The sequence below is a fragment of the Vigna umbellata genome, chromosome 2, assembly GCF_029865625.1.
Source record: "Vigna umbellata cultivar VRB3 chromosome 2, Vumbellata_1.0, whole genome shotgun sequence".
NCBI classification, from domain to species: Eukaryota; Viridiplantae; Streptophyta; class Magnoliopsida; order Fabales; family Fabaceae; genus Vigna; species Vigna umbellata.
The window spans coordinates 5,652,972-5,668,020 of NC_142166.1; the positions used below are offsets into that span (position 1 = coordinate 5,652,972).

The window sequence follows — 15,049 nt, forward strand, 5'->3', positions numbered from 1 at the left end:
TCTCCGTATAGTGCCCTCCCCTGCACTTTATTTTAGTACTTGTGTTTTGCAGGTTCAGCTCCTCAGCATGATGCTGTTCAAGTTTTTTGCCGGGCTTCATCCATCTGTTCACCCGGATTTCCCTATGAGGTTTTCAGGGAAAGTTTTGTAACCAATGTAAATGTGAACATTTTGTGTTTCATCAGATTACGAATGCTGCTCTTTTCTCTGGACAGTTTGTTGTCCTGATTATGACTTTCATACATAATATGACACATCTGTCGTCACTCTGGTTGTCTAATGTCTGATCTATTAGCTGCAATCCCATTGCTATTTGTAGAAGTTTGTGCCGAGGAACTTCCGAAGATTGCAAGGGTATTTTGTACTTGAAACTTAATTCAAATGTTATTGATATGATCCAACTTTCTTATAAATTAATATGCAAAGGTTTTTTATTAGCAGAACTGATTTGAGAACTGTTCGTTTTACGTAGGGAGGTAAGGTTTAAATATTTCCTTCCTTACCCTTACCTTTTATTTGTTGATCTTGTAATAAAATTCCTTCAGATATCTCTGCCCAAAATAAGTTGGATATTCTACATGGATGACTAATCGCTTATTTGTATGGTTGTCTTCCTCAAGCCTGCCATTCTCTATGTAAGTACATATATTTCCCTTACAGGATTATTGCTCTATGTTGAGACTGAACCTAAATCGAACCTCTTTTTGTTCTTGTGTGATTTTAACACTGATTTGGTTCGTTTTTGCTGTGGTATCTGCTTCAATTCAATAAATTTGAATGCACTGAAAAAAATGAACTGGTAGTGGAATTTGCAGTTATGCAAGTTGAAAGTACGTTTAGAAATTAAAAAACAAAAGGCAAATTATTTACACCTTGAATCGTTGAAGTATCTCATTTACAGTGAGAATCCTATGTTAAGGTTTAAAGATGGTTCTAAATCGTTGCTGAATCCTATCATTTAGCTATGCATTTATTAACAACGATTTTATACCCATTTTAACAATTTGTGTGGATAAGATAGTTTATAAAATGCATGCTCTTCCCAAAATAATTCCTTAAATGAATTCAATCAATTAGAATAATTACAAGTATTATGTAACTAAGTATGTCTGGAAGTATATAAAATGAATTTAATTTCTTCTGTAATCTGAAATGAATAAATCAGTCATGCAAATAACACAGCTTATCTTTTCTGGGATACTGGAACTTGTAATACTCATTCACAAAGTTTGATTCACTTTCATGAACTTATTCTCTTAGAAAGAGTTGATACAGGACAAAAAAAGGAGAAATGTTGAAAAAGGTGAGAATTAGGAAAACTTAAAATTAGAATTAGGAAATCTTTTTATTATGTTTTCGAAATGGTTCTAAAATTATTTTTAAATCAATTTCAAATCATTCAAACCCTCTCTTATCAAAACAACTAGTTTTTAAACTCACGTTTAAAAACTAAAAACTGAAAAATTACAACCACCTTAAACAAGGCCTAAAATAAGAATTTCCTTTTTTACGATTATACATAAGTGTGTTTCGTTAATCATTATAAAATTATAACCTTTTCTAAGTTCATCCTGTGTATTGCATGTTGATACATGTATTGAAGCCATTTCCCGTATGACTTTTCTTTCTCCTTCACAATCTATAGACATCAGCATTTTTCTTATTAATGTCAAGAAATCACATCATTGCTTCTTTTTATCCTCCCATTTTCTCTCCAAGTTGATAAAGCTAGACTTAGAAATTGGGTATGGACAAAAGATCCTTTTTGCCAAGTGTTTTTGTAAGTATTGTAGGAAGGGAATCATTAGTGGTGATAATGAAATTATGAAATGGTGAAAGTTGCCTAATTCATCGTTAATGCACACATGAAGCTTTTAAGTGACACCACCATTCTCGTTGGTTTTGTTTATCTATGCTTTTCCCTTGGTTTTGGGTAAGGGAACGTGCTGGAAAATGACACTATGTAGGCCACCAAACCTTTTGCCCTTTAGTGGATATTTGTTCTATATAAAAATATTAGGGTTTAGATATGGTTAGAATGATAAATTGTTAGATTTTATTTTTAATGTACTTTTTAACTTTTTTATCCTTGATAAAATTTTAATTGTTTTTTTTTTCAGAAAAAAGTTTAGGTAATATTTTGAACGCTGATTTAGATAGCATTTTCGAGACAATAAAAAATAAAAAATAAAGATATCAGAGTAAAATTTACTTTCTAAAAATCTTAATTCAGTTCCACTCAAACAAGAAGATTGTGAATGACATTTAGAAGGACATAGAACAACTTAAAAGCGAATTAACTCTCCACATATATTTTGTATAGTAGGATTTTCATTATGTACTTCTTAAAACATGCTTATTATTAATGACCTTAATTCTTCTAGTATTAATGGAAAACTAAATTAAATTTATTAATACACTTTATAATTTTTAACTAAATTATTGTTTTAAGAAACATTAGCTTTTGCTAATTTATTTTTATAATGTGTATTACCATGTTAAATTATCTAGAAAAAATATTTATTATTATTCTTTTAATTTCTTGAACTCGAAAAACTTATATTTCAATAGAAAAGTTTTGAAAAAAAAAAGTTAACAAAATACATTTAAAAAAAAGATTATTTCTTATACTTTAAAAAATAAATTGAGAAAAACAATTTTTTTGAACTTTATACTTTAAAACACTTCATGTAACTAAAAACAACACTTCCTCTTTTACTTGATGAAAGACATAAGTTAAATTAGAAGAAATTTGTAAGTCTTGTTTTATTTATATGTAATTTTAATAATAAATGTTAGAGATCATGGCATTGTATGGTATGAGAAAGCTTAAAGAAAGGATTCCACAGACAGACGTGACAAGAAGGAAAGCACAGAACCTCAGGGATGAGAGGAAACAAAGAAGGAAAAGATGTTATTGGAAAAAATAGCTCAAAAGCTTATCTTACACGTATTACATACAAAAGGAAAAAGAAAAAACCAACACGCAAAACAGTTAACAACTGTAAACAGAAAAAGTGCCAAGCGTATAAAAGAGATGTTCTAAGAATAAATAAGAAAAAAAGTATTTTAAAAATCATTATAACTAGGCAAAATCCGATAGATTAATTCTAAAATTGAATAAAGTTAATTAAATTAATTAATTACTATGAAGTAATTAATAGAATATTAAGAAAGGTGGAAAAATAAGATTTTGTTTTGATGTGAAATAATATTTAATCTCTACAGGGACGGCAAAGGAATAGGATGAGTGTGAATCCGTCTATTATAAATTTCATATAATTTTTTAACAATTGATGATTAAGCAGATTCTCACATTCTGGTTGTGTAAAGGTATTACTCATATTGAGTGAATACGAATATTTGTGTGTATTAAGATAATACCCACACACTAACAGCTTATTCTTCATACATCATCTCTCATAACTTTATTGGGATAAATCAACGGAAAGATAATATAATATTGAAATGAGTGCAATTTTTAATATTTTTGTGTGACCTAAATCACCTGATCCTTATCTATGTTGAAGATGTAAATGTTTAATTGGTGTATTATATTCGTTCGTGCATCTCCCCTAGGCCTTGGGGATCTTTCTATTCATCGTCACGCACATGTCCTCTAACTCTTACGTCCTCTACTTCCGTTGTCTTTTATTTTTACTAAGATTAAATTCACCCACAAACACAACACAACACCAAGTCCAACAAACACTTTGTGTTACACATTGTTGAAGATCTGAACGTTTGTTCTTATGTTAGCGTTCATCCTAATCATTCGTTTATATTTGGAGATTATTTGTATAAAGTATTTTAATGTTAAAGTTAATAAAAATTCCACTATTAAATAAGTAATACATATTAAATATAATTATTTATCATTTTATTTATATTTATAAATTTTTAGAATTTTTTTTAATTAATAACAGTCTAATAATTACTTAATTAGTAATAATTATATTTTATTATAAATTGATTTAATTATTTTGCAAGATGATTGTTCGATTTATTGTCTCAATGTTGTAATTTTAATTATTTTTGTGACATTTAGATTAAGATGTTAAGAATATAAGTCTGAATTTAAATTTCACATTGAATAAAAATAAAGAAATAAAACATTATACAGAGACTAAAAAAAAATCATACGTTATCTCAAACCTTAATGACTTTTCAGGTCGTGCTTCAATTATTATTTTTACTCGAGAATTACCCTCTATTTGAATTCCCAAGATTTTCCTTATACAAAATGCATAAAATAATGTTATGCAGACTGGTTAACATGATCACCATTTGGAACAATATTGTAAAAGAAAGCACGTTTGCAAAAAGATAGGAATGGATGAGAGTTAGAAAGGAAGACTTTCACGTCCAAAATCTTGTGCAGATTTCGTTGATATTAAAGAAAGCGTTCCTTTTAGATATTTGTTAGGGAATGATGTAACCTAACCAAACCGACCAACTAAAAAACGAAACGAAAGTGCTACGTGTCATGCTCTTGAATCATTAAGCACGGGAACAAGTGTGAATGAAGCCTTTTACAGTACAATTATTTTCCATTTTTTTTCTTTGGTTGGTGAAGAAAACAAAACATTTTCTGGAAGAATTCTATTGTTTTCTGCCTTTTTTATTGAAGATAAAAGGCAACCAATCATGAATCATCTGTTGGGTGTTTGTTTTCATTGGTTGAGAGTTGAGAGTTGAGAGTTGAGAGTTGAGAGTAGAGAGTGCATTTTATATTCAGTTTTTGTTGTTTTGGGAGTAAAGAAAAGGGTGAAGAAAATACATACACATGTTTGATTGTCTAAAGTTTGATGCAGATAGTCCAATAATGGGTTTGGCATCATCTACTTGCTGAGGTTTTGGTCCCTTTTTCATTTTATGAAGGTAAGCAACAACTCTGCGCTTTTACTGTTTCAAGAGATTAGTCTGAATGCATGGAAGAAAGAAACAAATGGAAGTATCTAATTTATTAGAGGTAGCAATGGCATAAAGTAGGTTGAAGTTGACATGAGGATGGGTGGCCATGTTGTTGTTGACACATGAAAGGAACACAAGAGGTGAAACCAGGGAAATTTAATTTCAATGGTGGATGTTGTTTCCCTCAGATCCAAGGAACTTCTCCTCTAGTTTCTACTATTTGTTCTTGTCCTTGTTTTCTTGTTTCTAATTTTTTGATGACCCCATTTCCCTTGTCCCCTTGTTTGCTAGAGAGAGACAAGGCACCGACTTTGACAATGATTTGGATTTGGGTTTCTTGAATCATCTATTTCCTTCTGTTCCAGGAATTTATCAAAGATTTTTGAGGGGTAGAGAAATTAAAGATTTTTTGGACTGTTCTCCGCTGGGGTTTAAATAGAGAAAGGGTCTATGATAGGGCTATTCTAGCGTCTAGCTTCACTGTTTCAATATAACCTTTGATTTTGAACTTTTTATGTCTAAAACGGGTCTTGTTACACTGTAGAGGAGATTTGTTCTGAGATCTTTTAATTTCTTGCCGTAGGAATCTTCTTGGTGTGTATGTGCCAATTGAACTTGTCATTGAGAAGAGGTTTTGTTGATAGGGTTATTTGAAATAGGATAAGGCTATTTGAAACAAGGTATAAATACAACCTATGGAGGAAATAACTTCGACGGTTTCAGTGCCATTCTCACTTGGGAATTTAATACAAAAAGATCCATCAGTGACAACCCACATGGAGATAACCGGCCTAAAGCTCAGGGCAAACACTGCACCAGTATTAATATTAAATCCTGCAATTGAAAGTGAAAATCACACAGATAGTGGTCCTCAACCCCAAATTAAAGTGTCTTCAGAAGCAAAGAACAACCAGGTTGGAGCTGACCTTGTCTCAGAAATGGTAAGTCAAGGAAACAATAATTGTTTCCATGCTGAAAACCTAAAGCAGGCAAGAAAAGAAATCCAATCATTGTTGGCTAAGGATTTTAAGTGTGAGCCTATCTCTCAATCGACTCCTGCTGACAAAACTAGTCCTTGTAGGGAGGAATCTTCTGTTTCTGTGGCTAATTGTTGTGAAATAAGTTCACCTATCACCATAAAGGTTGATGATAACACAGTTCATGGAAGGGCAGGTTTGACTGAGCCGCCAGGTGCAGCTATAGAGCCACTGCAGAACATGGTTTCTGTTGCTAGGGGGCATGAGAGTGAAGATGGAAGTGGATCAGATGAGTCTGATAAAAAACCAATTTCTGTGGTTCATGAGATGCCGGAGAAGGCAACATGCTTGGAATTGAGTGGTGCCATCAGTACTACCCCACTATGGGGTTGCTCATCGGTTTGTGGAAGGAGAGAGGAGATGGAAGATGCTATTGCTGTTAGGCCTCATCTTTTTCAAGCTCCTTCAATGATGGTAATGGATGATTATCTGAGTGAAAACTCAAACTTTTCACCAGCCCACTTTTTTGGCGTGTATGATGGACACGGGGGCTGTCAGGTATGCCTTAAAACACTTCCTTTCAATTGTATCATCCAAGTTACTCCTTATTCCATTCCATGTCACATGGGGGGTGATGTTTTCATAGGTTGCCGATTACTGCCGGGAACATCTTCATTCAGTATTGGTTGATGAGATAACAACTGCACAATCGAGTTTTGATGAACAGAATGGGAGAGAAAACTGGGAGAACCAATGGAAGAAGGCATTCTCCAATTGCTTTCACAAAGTAGATGATGAGGTTGGAGGGGTTGGTGAAGATAATGGAGCAAGTGTTGAACCTCTTGCTTCCGAGGCTGTTGGCTCCACTGCTGTGGTTGCCCTTTTGACTCAAACTCACATAATAGTTGCAAACTGTGGAGATTCAAGAGCTGTCTTGTGTCGCGGAAAAGAAGCAATGCCATTGTCTGATGATCACAAAGTAAGACATTCTTTTCAAGGACAATATTTGCATACACTTACATAGGTTTATGGTGTTGTTCTTTAATTAAAATTGGAGTTTCGCCTTAGTAATTGACATTTGAAATCAATGTTGAATTTGGAGATGAAGTTCTAATTCTGATTGAATAATGGTACCAAAGAAAAGAACTATATAAATTTTGTTCATGCTTCAATTTGTGTAATGGACTATTATTAGAAGCTCTAGTTATCTCATGGAAGAAATTGTATTTCACCTTTTGCAGCCAAATAGAGAAGATGAATGGGAAAGGATAGAAGCTTCAGGAGGAAGGGTCATACAATGGAATGGGTACCGAGTTCTAGGTGTTTTGGCAGTGTCAAGATCCATAGGTATGTGTTTACTGTGTTGTTTTATAGCACCAATTTATACAGGTGCAAAAATTTATTTATGGATAATCTAATCGGACTTGAATATATGGAATTTGGCATGCTCAGCTCTCTGTCTGTGTTAAGTCTGATATAACTTAAAAACTTACTTATAACATTATTTCATGAATGAGCCTTTTAATAAGTTAAAAACAGTGAGTAATAGTAGAAATAATCAGGTTTACCTGGACTTGTGATCTCAAATATACTCACAATGTTTATATTTAGCTTTTTTCTGAGAACACATTTCATAAAGCTTTTGTTTTGTTATCAAATGGTTTCTCCATTAGTCTTCTCATATCTTTTCCTTATTTTGCTCTTTTTCAAATATCACCAAATTTGAACTCCGTTCACATTTTAGACTGTTTAAACGAAAAACTTGTTTAAATGAAAAACTTTATATATAGAGTGTATAATGTGTTGCTGAATGTAAATTTGGCTATTGTTACTTAAAAGGTGACAGGTACTTAAAACCATGGGTAATTCCAGAGCCAGAAGTGAAGTGTATCCAGAGAGACAAAAACGATGAGTGCCTCATTCTGGCCAGTGATGGATTATGGGATGTCATGACAAATGAAGAAGCCTGTGACTTTGCAAGAAGGAGAATCCTTCTTTGGCATAAGAAGAATGGCAACAACTCATCATCACAACAAGGCCAAGGACCTGACCCTGCAGCTCAGTATGCTGCAGAGTATCTATCTAGACTTGCCCTTCAAAGAGGAAGCAAAGATAACATCTCTGTCATTGTTATAGACTTGAAGCCCCAAAGAAAATTCAAGAAAAAAGAATAAAATAGATAACCCTTTATCTGGAATATTTCTCAAATGTATTCCATTCTACAAGTATCTTTTAGTCCTTACCATATTTATTTATTTATTATGTTGGCCCTTCAGTTTTTCAACAGGGCTATGCATTGTATGCCAGAATTTGTTGCGCACAGGGATGCCTCACCTTAAGGTGTCACTCTGGTGCTGCCCCCATCAGAAAGTTAAATTAATTTTTAATGAACAATGTTGTAAAAGTTTCAGATTATCTTCTCAAATAATCATCCCAACCACTACTGAATATATTATTGGTTATTTTCAAATGAGTGTATAAATTTCTCTGAAGAGTTTGTGCTATAAAACATTTGACTCTATCTTGGCAACACAGTAATATGCCTTGACATAATCATAGAAGCTGGTTTCGCTGGCTCCATTCTGCAAATTCTGGTCATGGCAACTGGGGATCCTCCACCAAGTAAAGGAATATAAATTGCAATTACATATAAAGTGACAGTAGAACTTGCCATTTGCCAAGTTCACAGAGAATGCCATAACGTTCACTGCTCAGAACTGTGTGTTTATGTGAAAGGGCCTCATATATTTACTATGGAGACTTGGAAACTTGGAAGCAAACCAGCACATTCCACGTTTACTTGCAGTTTAGGTAATAATATCTGCAAATGTATGACATTGGCTTTAGAAGAGTATTCCAATCCATTAAGTAGCACAATACAAACTTTAAAAACAAATGATCATTTCAATAAAAAATTAGAAATCAATCAGATAATCTGAGTGTCGAAGCATGAGTACCTATAGCAGTTACCAAGGTTTTAAAAAGCAGTCTGCGATTGCAATTTTGACTGCAACATTAAGTGACTGCATCAGCTGTATTTACCCCTTAATTTTTTACAATATTTAGAGTTACAAAATTTCAACCGCATGCAATTTAAAACATTGGCTTGCTTTGCTCCCTCCATATAGAAATAACTACAGTGACAGATCAACACATTCTGTTTGAGGTAATTTGCATTCAAGAATACCTAGTGAAGTGATACATAGCACAAACTCTATTACCTTTGAATAAAGTCCAGGACGGAAACATACCATGTTCTATATGGTTGCAAGTGTAGATCCTGCGTTGTAGAAATAAGTTGAAAGATCCACATTCAAGTCCTCCTCATACAATTTGATAAAAGGATGGTTCTGAAATTTAAATCAGAGATATCCACAGTAAGAACGAGTATTTGATATGTTTTACATGGGTTACTCATATAGTTGAGATTATGCATACTATAAGGTCACGAGCAGACGGTCTATCTCTTGGATTTTTCTGCAAACTAAACACAAAGACAAAAGGATGATCAGAAGCCTCATAAAACGCACAGTTACAAAATTTATTTCAAAATAGCTGATTATATGGTGATTGGAGGTCCATCTCTAAGATATGTTTAAACACAGGAGGATTTGTTCAATGAAATTATATAAGATATCTTAAAAAATATAAAGGGCTTCAGACACATTTAGATATACTATATTACAAAATATGAACATAAGGCCTCATACCATTAGACAGACTACATGTTTTGGCTACATACTCATTCTGCTTTTGAATTGTAGGCTCTTAGTATCGCAACTAATTTAAGGATGAGAGTGTTTTTGTTTTAATTGTCTTCTAGTGAGAAAAGTTGGTTGAGGCTATATGATTTGGTTACTGAAACATAGTTAATGTATACCATGCTGAGATAAATGAGCAAAATTCTGGAGAAAAATCTTCTGGTGGAGCAGTGGGGGAAGGTTTTTCAACAATGACTTCAATAAGCTGGAAAATATTTTCCCATCCTTCAAGTTGATCTGGTGGTGTATATGGAAACTGCCCCGTGGCACACTTGAGCAAAATCAGTCCCAAGCTCCATATGTCACTTTTGTAGTCGTAGCCACTCTGGTCAGTAGTGATTCTCTCTGGCTGCAAAATGAGCACGATGGACAAGTTGTATTCCATGAAATGGTGGCAAATGTAATTGCCAAGAGGAAAAATGATAGATACACTTGCTTGTGTTACTCACAGACATATAGCTGTGTGTGCCAATGAAAGTATTTGCTTGACCAGATGTATTTTCCATGACTATGCTTACACCAAAGTCAGTAATCTTTACCTCCCCTCTATGATTTATTAGCAGATTAGAAGGTTTTAAGTCCCTATGGATAATGTATTTTTCATGGTGAAGATACATTAAACCCTTCAGCACCTACATTGTAGTGATAAAACAAAGAAAGGAGCATATAGTCTAGTTAGGAATGAAAAGAGAAAAAATCAGATGGTGCAAGGATGAAGTGCAATGTCTTATTTCTTACCTGCTTGCAGATGGCAGCAAGATATGACTCTGGAATTTTTTTAACTTTGTTCAGAAGATCTTCTAAGGACCCTCCGTCCATGTACTCTAATATGATTGATATGACACCATTATGGTAGAATGACTGGTAGCAGACAACAACATAAGGACATTGTGCTGATTGATTAATTTTTAGCTCAAGTGCTATCTGCCTGTGAATAGGCTCCTCAATATTCATATGAATTTCCTAAATCAAGAACACATTTAATATGCTATAAAACCAATAATGAACATAAATATTTAGTCATATTCAAAACACAAGCAATTGTATACACTAATGAAAGAAAAAGAAAGAAAGAACGTATGTTGACTGTGTGTGGACCTACCCACACTTTGACCCAAACTTCCATGGGGTAGATTTGTGTAGGCTGGAGGGCTGAAAAAATCATGTCTAGTAAGAAATTGGACCAAAAACTAACCAGCACGAAACTATGGAGAGAAAACTCAAATAGAATGAAGCTATATAAAATAGAGTGTGTAAAAAATTAAGATGAAGTATAGGGATGAAAAATATTTTTTTTTTCTTCATGGTCCCTTCTTTCTCAAGTCTAACTCAAAGAAGGAAGAGATAAGAGAACTCTATGGAAAATGTGGTCAAAAATCAATGAGAGAGACCAACCACATCTATCAAATTAATTATCTTCATGCACAAGAATACTAGAATATTCAATATAAAAGATTGAAAATCAAAACAAACCTTTCCTTTATCTTTTCTATTGTAAATTTAGGATCATTATACAACTATTTTTCAACTTTTCATTATAACTTTCCCTTTACAAAACATAGAAACAGTCTCTTATTCAAGTAACACCAAAATACGGATATTAAATTAATGGAATTAATACATTTAATATCCTGTAAAATTATGACTGTACTCTTCTGATCATTACCTGAATTTGTCCCCTTTAACTGATTAAGTTATCCACATCTCAATGATTTATGTTCAGTGACATCAACAGATCTAATGTTGAATGAACGATATGGTATTTTAGATATAATGAAAAAAAAAAAGCAACTGCAACAAAACTAACTAGTTGAATGAATGAACTTACACCTTAGGAAACCAATTTGTTAAACCCTTTTTAAGATCAAAACTTCCTGAAACCTTATGTTCCCTTGACTCTCACTAATTTCATGGAGAAAAAAAATTTAATATCACAAAATCTAAATTCTCCATGAAATGGATTTAATGGAGAATGAAAATGATTTTACCTTTGAAATTATGACTTGAGTTGACATGACTGTACAAAAACAATGATAAAAGAAACAGAAGATGCTAGCTCAAAACAATGTATGTATGCAGTATACCTTCAATGCAAAAAATTGATTAGTCCATTTGTGTTGCACCAATTGCACTATCCCTCCATTTCCTTTTCCAATCACTTTGATTGTATCAATATCTGCCAGATTCAACTGGTTGTCTAGTGGCGTGATTGGTGGTGGCTGAAAACAGCACAGATATTAAACTAAAAATCAAAATCATCAGAATTCAGTTCTGATGTAACCTGTTTTCAAAAGTATATTGACCAAACAAAATACTACTAAACAGGAACTCCAAAATTCAAACCTCTTGTATCAAGGACCAAAGTAATGCAGAGAAATTGAGATCATAACATTGCATAGGGTAAAAGCGAGATAGATTACTCTTTACCCTTTTATAATTCATTATTTCTCTATTTCTAACTACCATATGAATCATCTAATTTCAGACTTCTCTCTCTAACTATATCTCTCCCTTACATGTAAAAATAAGTTTATGCAAAAGTGTTTTTCTAGAAACCTGCAAATTTCCCAAAAAGCTCAGCAGTTTACACCATGACTGACGAGTTAAAAACACAAACTAAAAAAAAAAAGCAGAGTAAGGATGACGCTTTGGCACATTCTGTTGACTCTAGAAGTTCACACAACATTCTGGTAGAAACCAAGACAAATTTCTTAAGTCTAGAAAACAACAAAAACAAATTTTGTTTTAGATAGAAAATAAATGAAATTATGAACTAAATGGATTCAGCATTTCATAAATTGAACAATGTCTCCAGAACAAAATCTTTAATTTCATCAGCTTGCAGCCTGTGTTCCGTTTGCTTATAGACAAAACGAATGTCAGAGAAAAATTAAATTCAACCCCCTTCTCACTATGTTCCAAATCCAATTTTTTTTTAAACAATATCTTATTATAAGGGAGAAAAACCAGATAATCCATCTTAAGCAAAGTCTCTTTCTTCTTCTAAACAAAAAGTGCCGCATTTTGTCGAACAACACAAGTTCAGGAACCCCTTCTTGTCAGAGGAAGCATTTCATAAGTATCAAAAGATCAAATCTAAAAGAGAAACAACTTACCAACCCAATTGAACATACACATTTTTCAAAGAGGGAACTAATAAAGTGCAAAACATAGAACGTTAAAGAGAAAAATGTTACAGCTTCCACTTCCTTCTCAGAAACAACTCGAACACCTTCCTTGTCGACAAGCAAGTCCCCTGCCTTGAACGTTTCATTTTCAGACTCAGACCTACCACACCAAAATAGCCACAATTCGAATCAGCCAAAACCATACACAAAACAAACACATTGAATCAAAAGAGAGGCTCACAAAAACTTGGTAAATGAACCCCAATCAGATGCAGGAACAGTGAGTTTGAGACCGGAGCTTAAGCTCCCTTTCTTCATGATTATGAGCTCCCAGTTGAGTCCCCCAGCTCCGAGAAAAAAAAAACCTTCTTTATACGTAGATATAGTAAGATTATGTATGAATACGATGAAAAAATATGAGGGAAAGTAAGTGATTAAAGTATATATTATGTGCAAGTAACTGAGTTGAAAGTGAAAGATTTATAGTGTATTTTGAAGATTGTGATGTTAAAGTTGAAGTTGCAATAGGTTGGTAAGAAGAAGGATCATAATAAAAAATTAAAGAAATGAGCTTTGAAGTTTGAAGACGAAGACTTGTGTTGACATTTCAGACATTGTACGCGCGTCTCGTATTAATAGTCTTTCTCCTTTTTCACTGTCCCTTTTTCTTTATGGGAGTGTTCTCACGTGCAGTTGCAAATTCTATTAAAAGACCAATTTTTTATTTAATAATTCGTGGAAAACTATGAACACATATATAATCAAGGTTTTCATGTTACAGATTTTTCCCACTCCACTGACACGCACATCCAGATTACTATCTTCATGAAATAAAATAAATGGGTCTTGATGATGCAATTAATTATCTTTGAGTGATGGAAACTAACGTCATCATTACTTATAAAATTTTATTTTATTTTAAAAATTATAGCTTGCGTAATTTAATTTAATTCTCCGTGTTATTATATATATATATATATATATATATATATATATATATATATATATATATATATATATATATATATATATATATATCATGAAGATCATTAGAGACAAAAGGGGATGGTTCATTTTCAAACTTTTTCAATTATTTTAATATAGTTTTTTTTTTTATATTTTTCTCCCCTCAGTTCCATGATGTTTTTTCTTTGGGTTTAAATGTTTATTTCGTTTCTAGGTTAAAAGATAAATTTATGTTTAGTACACAGTTTTCAAAATGAAGAAATTAAATCTTTATATTATGAAAAGTATATGAATAAACAGAAATTCACCTCATGAGAACGAAGTAGGTATTTAAATTTTTTCTTTATTAAAACTTATTTATAGCTTTTAATTCCAAAATCATCGTACACACTTTTCGCTGAACTAATTACTTTTGATGAATTTCAAAAGTGAATTCTTCATTTTTAAGATTTTTCTCAAGATTCAACGAGCAAATTGAATTAGCTTAGATAATTTTCTCTAATGACACCTAAATTTTACAACTTCAATTTCACTCACGAAATTTAATTCACTTAACCAATTTCATTCAAACAAAATTCGTTATTTTTTTGTCCATTTTTTGTTGATTGATTAAATTTAACGAGTAAACTTTTAAAAGTGTTAAATTACTCTTAACTCCATGTTCCTTACTAAATTTTCGTTGGAGTATCATCATCAAAATAGTTAGGATCTATATACTAAAACTTAGTATTTTAACATCTAAAATTTTTTTTCCTACTTTATTCACAAATTAACAATTTGAGATATATCAACATTTCAAAATTTAAGGAAATTAATTAAATAACCATCAAAATTGAATGATTAACAAGAAAGTTAGACATTTAACAAGTTCTAAATTAGAAATGGAACATTTTCTTGTAGAATTATGTTATGTGTATGTGTTTTTTAAATTGAACATTAGAGTTAAACTAGTAGTCAAGCTCCGGTCAACATTGCTAATCTAATATAATTCAAATTTAATATTTTAATATTTAGTTTGACTATTTAATTTGTTGGATTATTTGGATATAAATAATTTTGGATTCAGTTAATTACAAATGGGTTATTCGAATATGAATAATCATTATTAATGTTCATGCTTTCTCTTATCTTCATGTCCTCAATCTAGAAAGGGGAAAAAACTAATAACATAGTCACCCTTTTCTTTTTCTCTGCATTTTGTAAAATGGGTTGTCAAAATCCAAAACCAAGTATTGTTTGATCCACTTTTAGACGTAACCACTTTTAATTGGATTTAACAATCCATAACTAAAACATTTTGAAA

The 15,049-nt window shown here is 32.2% G+C and overlaps 2 protein-coding genes across 5 annotated transcripts; one reads left to right on the plus strand and one right to left on the minus strand.

Moving 5' to 3' along the window:
• Nucleotides 1-4,620: 4,620 nt before the first annotated feature.
• Nucleotides 4,621-8,301, plus strand: LOC124839285 (protein phosphatase 2C 50-like). 2 transcript variants are annotated; one of them, XM_047315053.2, is made up of 5 exons: nucleotides 4,621-4,881; nucleotides 5,498-6,449; nucleotides 6,538-6,870; nucleotides 7,133-7,238; nucleotides 7,731-8,301. In XM_047315053.2, the coding sequence occupies exons 2-5, from the start codon at nucleotides 5,610-5,612 to the stop codon at nucleotides 8,063-8,065; spliced, it is 1,614 nt and encodes a 537-aa protein (XP_047171009.1). In that variant the 5' UTR covers nucleotides 4,621-4,881; nucleotides 5,498-5,609; the 3' UTR covers nucleotides 8,066-8,301. The 2 variants fall into 2 exon arrangements, with proteins under 2 accessions (XP_047171009.1, XP_047171008.1); XM_047315052.2 differs by lacking the exon at nucleotides 4,621-4,881 and having other exon boundaries at nucleotides 4,930-6,449.
• A 15-nt stretch (nucleotides 8,302-8,316) lies between these two features.
• On the minus strand, nucleotides 8,317-13,390 carry LOC124839286 (mitogen-activated protein kinase kinase SIPKK-like). Of its 3 annotated transcripts, XR_015784044.1 has the most exons (10): nucleotides 13,022-13,390; nucleotides 12,850-12,940; nucleotides 11,737-11,871; nucleotides 10,391-10,615; nucleotides 10,102-10,284; nucleotides 9,772-10,001; nucleotides 9,330-9,375; nucleotides 9,143-9,241; nucleotides 8,849-8,898; nucleotides 8,317-8,712 (listed from the first exon to the last, which is right to left on the minus strand). XR_015784044.1 is itself a non-coding variant. In XM_047315058.2 (9 exons), exons 1-8 carry the CDS (start codon nucleotides 13,096-13,098, stop codon nucleotides 9,149-9,151), a joined length of 1,080 nt encoding a protein of 359 aa, XP_047171014.1. In that variant the 5' UTR covers nucleotides 13,099-13,390; the 3' UTR covers nucleotides 8,317-8,712; nucleotides 9,113-9,148. The 3 variants fall into 3 exon arrangements, 2 of the variants coding, with proteins under 2 accessions (XP_047171014.1, XP_047171013.1); XM_047315058.2 differs by lacking the exon at nucleotides 8,849-8,898 and having other exon boundaries at nucleotides 9,113-9,241; XM_047315057.2 differs by lacking the exon at nucleotides 8,849-8,898 and having other exon boundaries at nucleotides 13,022-13,389.
• Between the last annotated feature and the right edge of the window lie 1,659 nt (nucleotides 13,391-15,049).

Coding starts and splice junctions, on each gene's coding strand:
- LOC124839285 (XM_047315053.2), top strand. CDS start 5,610: ATGGAGGAAATAACTTCGACGGTTTCAGTGCCATTCTCACTTGGGAAT. Junction 6,450..6,537: donor ATGGACACGGGGGCTGTCAG/GTATGCCTTAAA, acceptor ATGTTTTCATAG/GTTGCCGATTACTGCCGGGA. Junction 6,871..7,132: donor CATTGTCTGATGATCACAAA/GTAAGACATTCT, acceptor CACCTTTTGCAG/CCAAATAGAGAAGATGAATG.
- LOC124839286 (XM_047315058.2), bottom strand. CDS start 13,098: ATGAAGAAAGGGAGCTTAAGCTCCGGTCTCAAACTCACTGTTCCTGCA. Junction 10,616..11,736: donor ATCAATTTTTTGCATTGAAG/GTATACTGCATA, acceptor TTCTTGATTTAG/GAAATTCATATGAATATTGA. Junction 10,002..10,101: donor GCACACACAGCTATATGTCT/GTGAGTAACACA, acceptor CTCATTTTGCAG/CCAGAGAGAATCACTACTGA.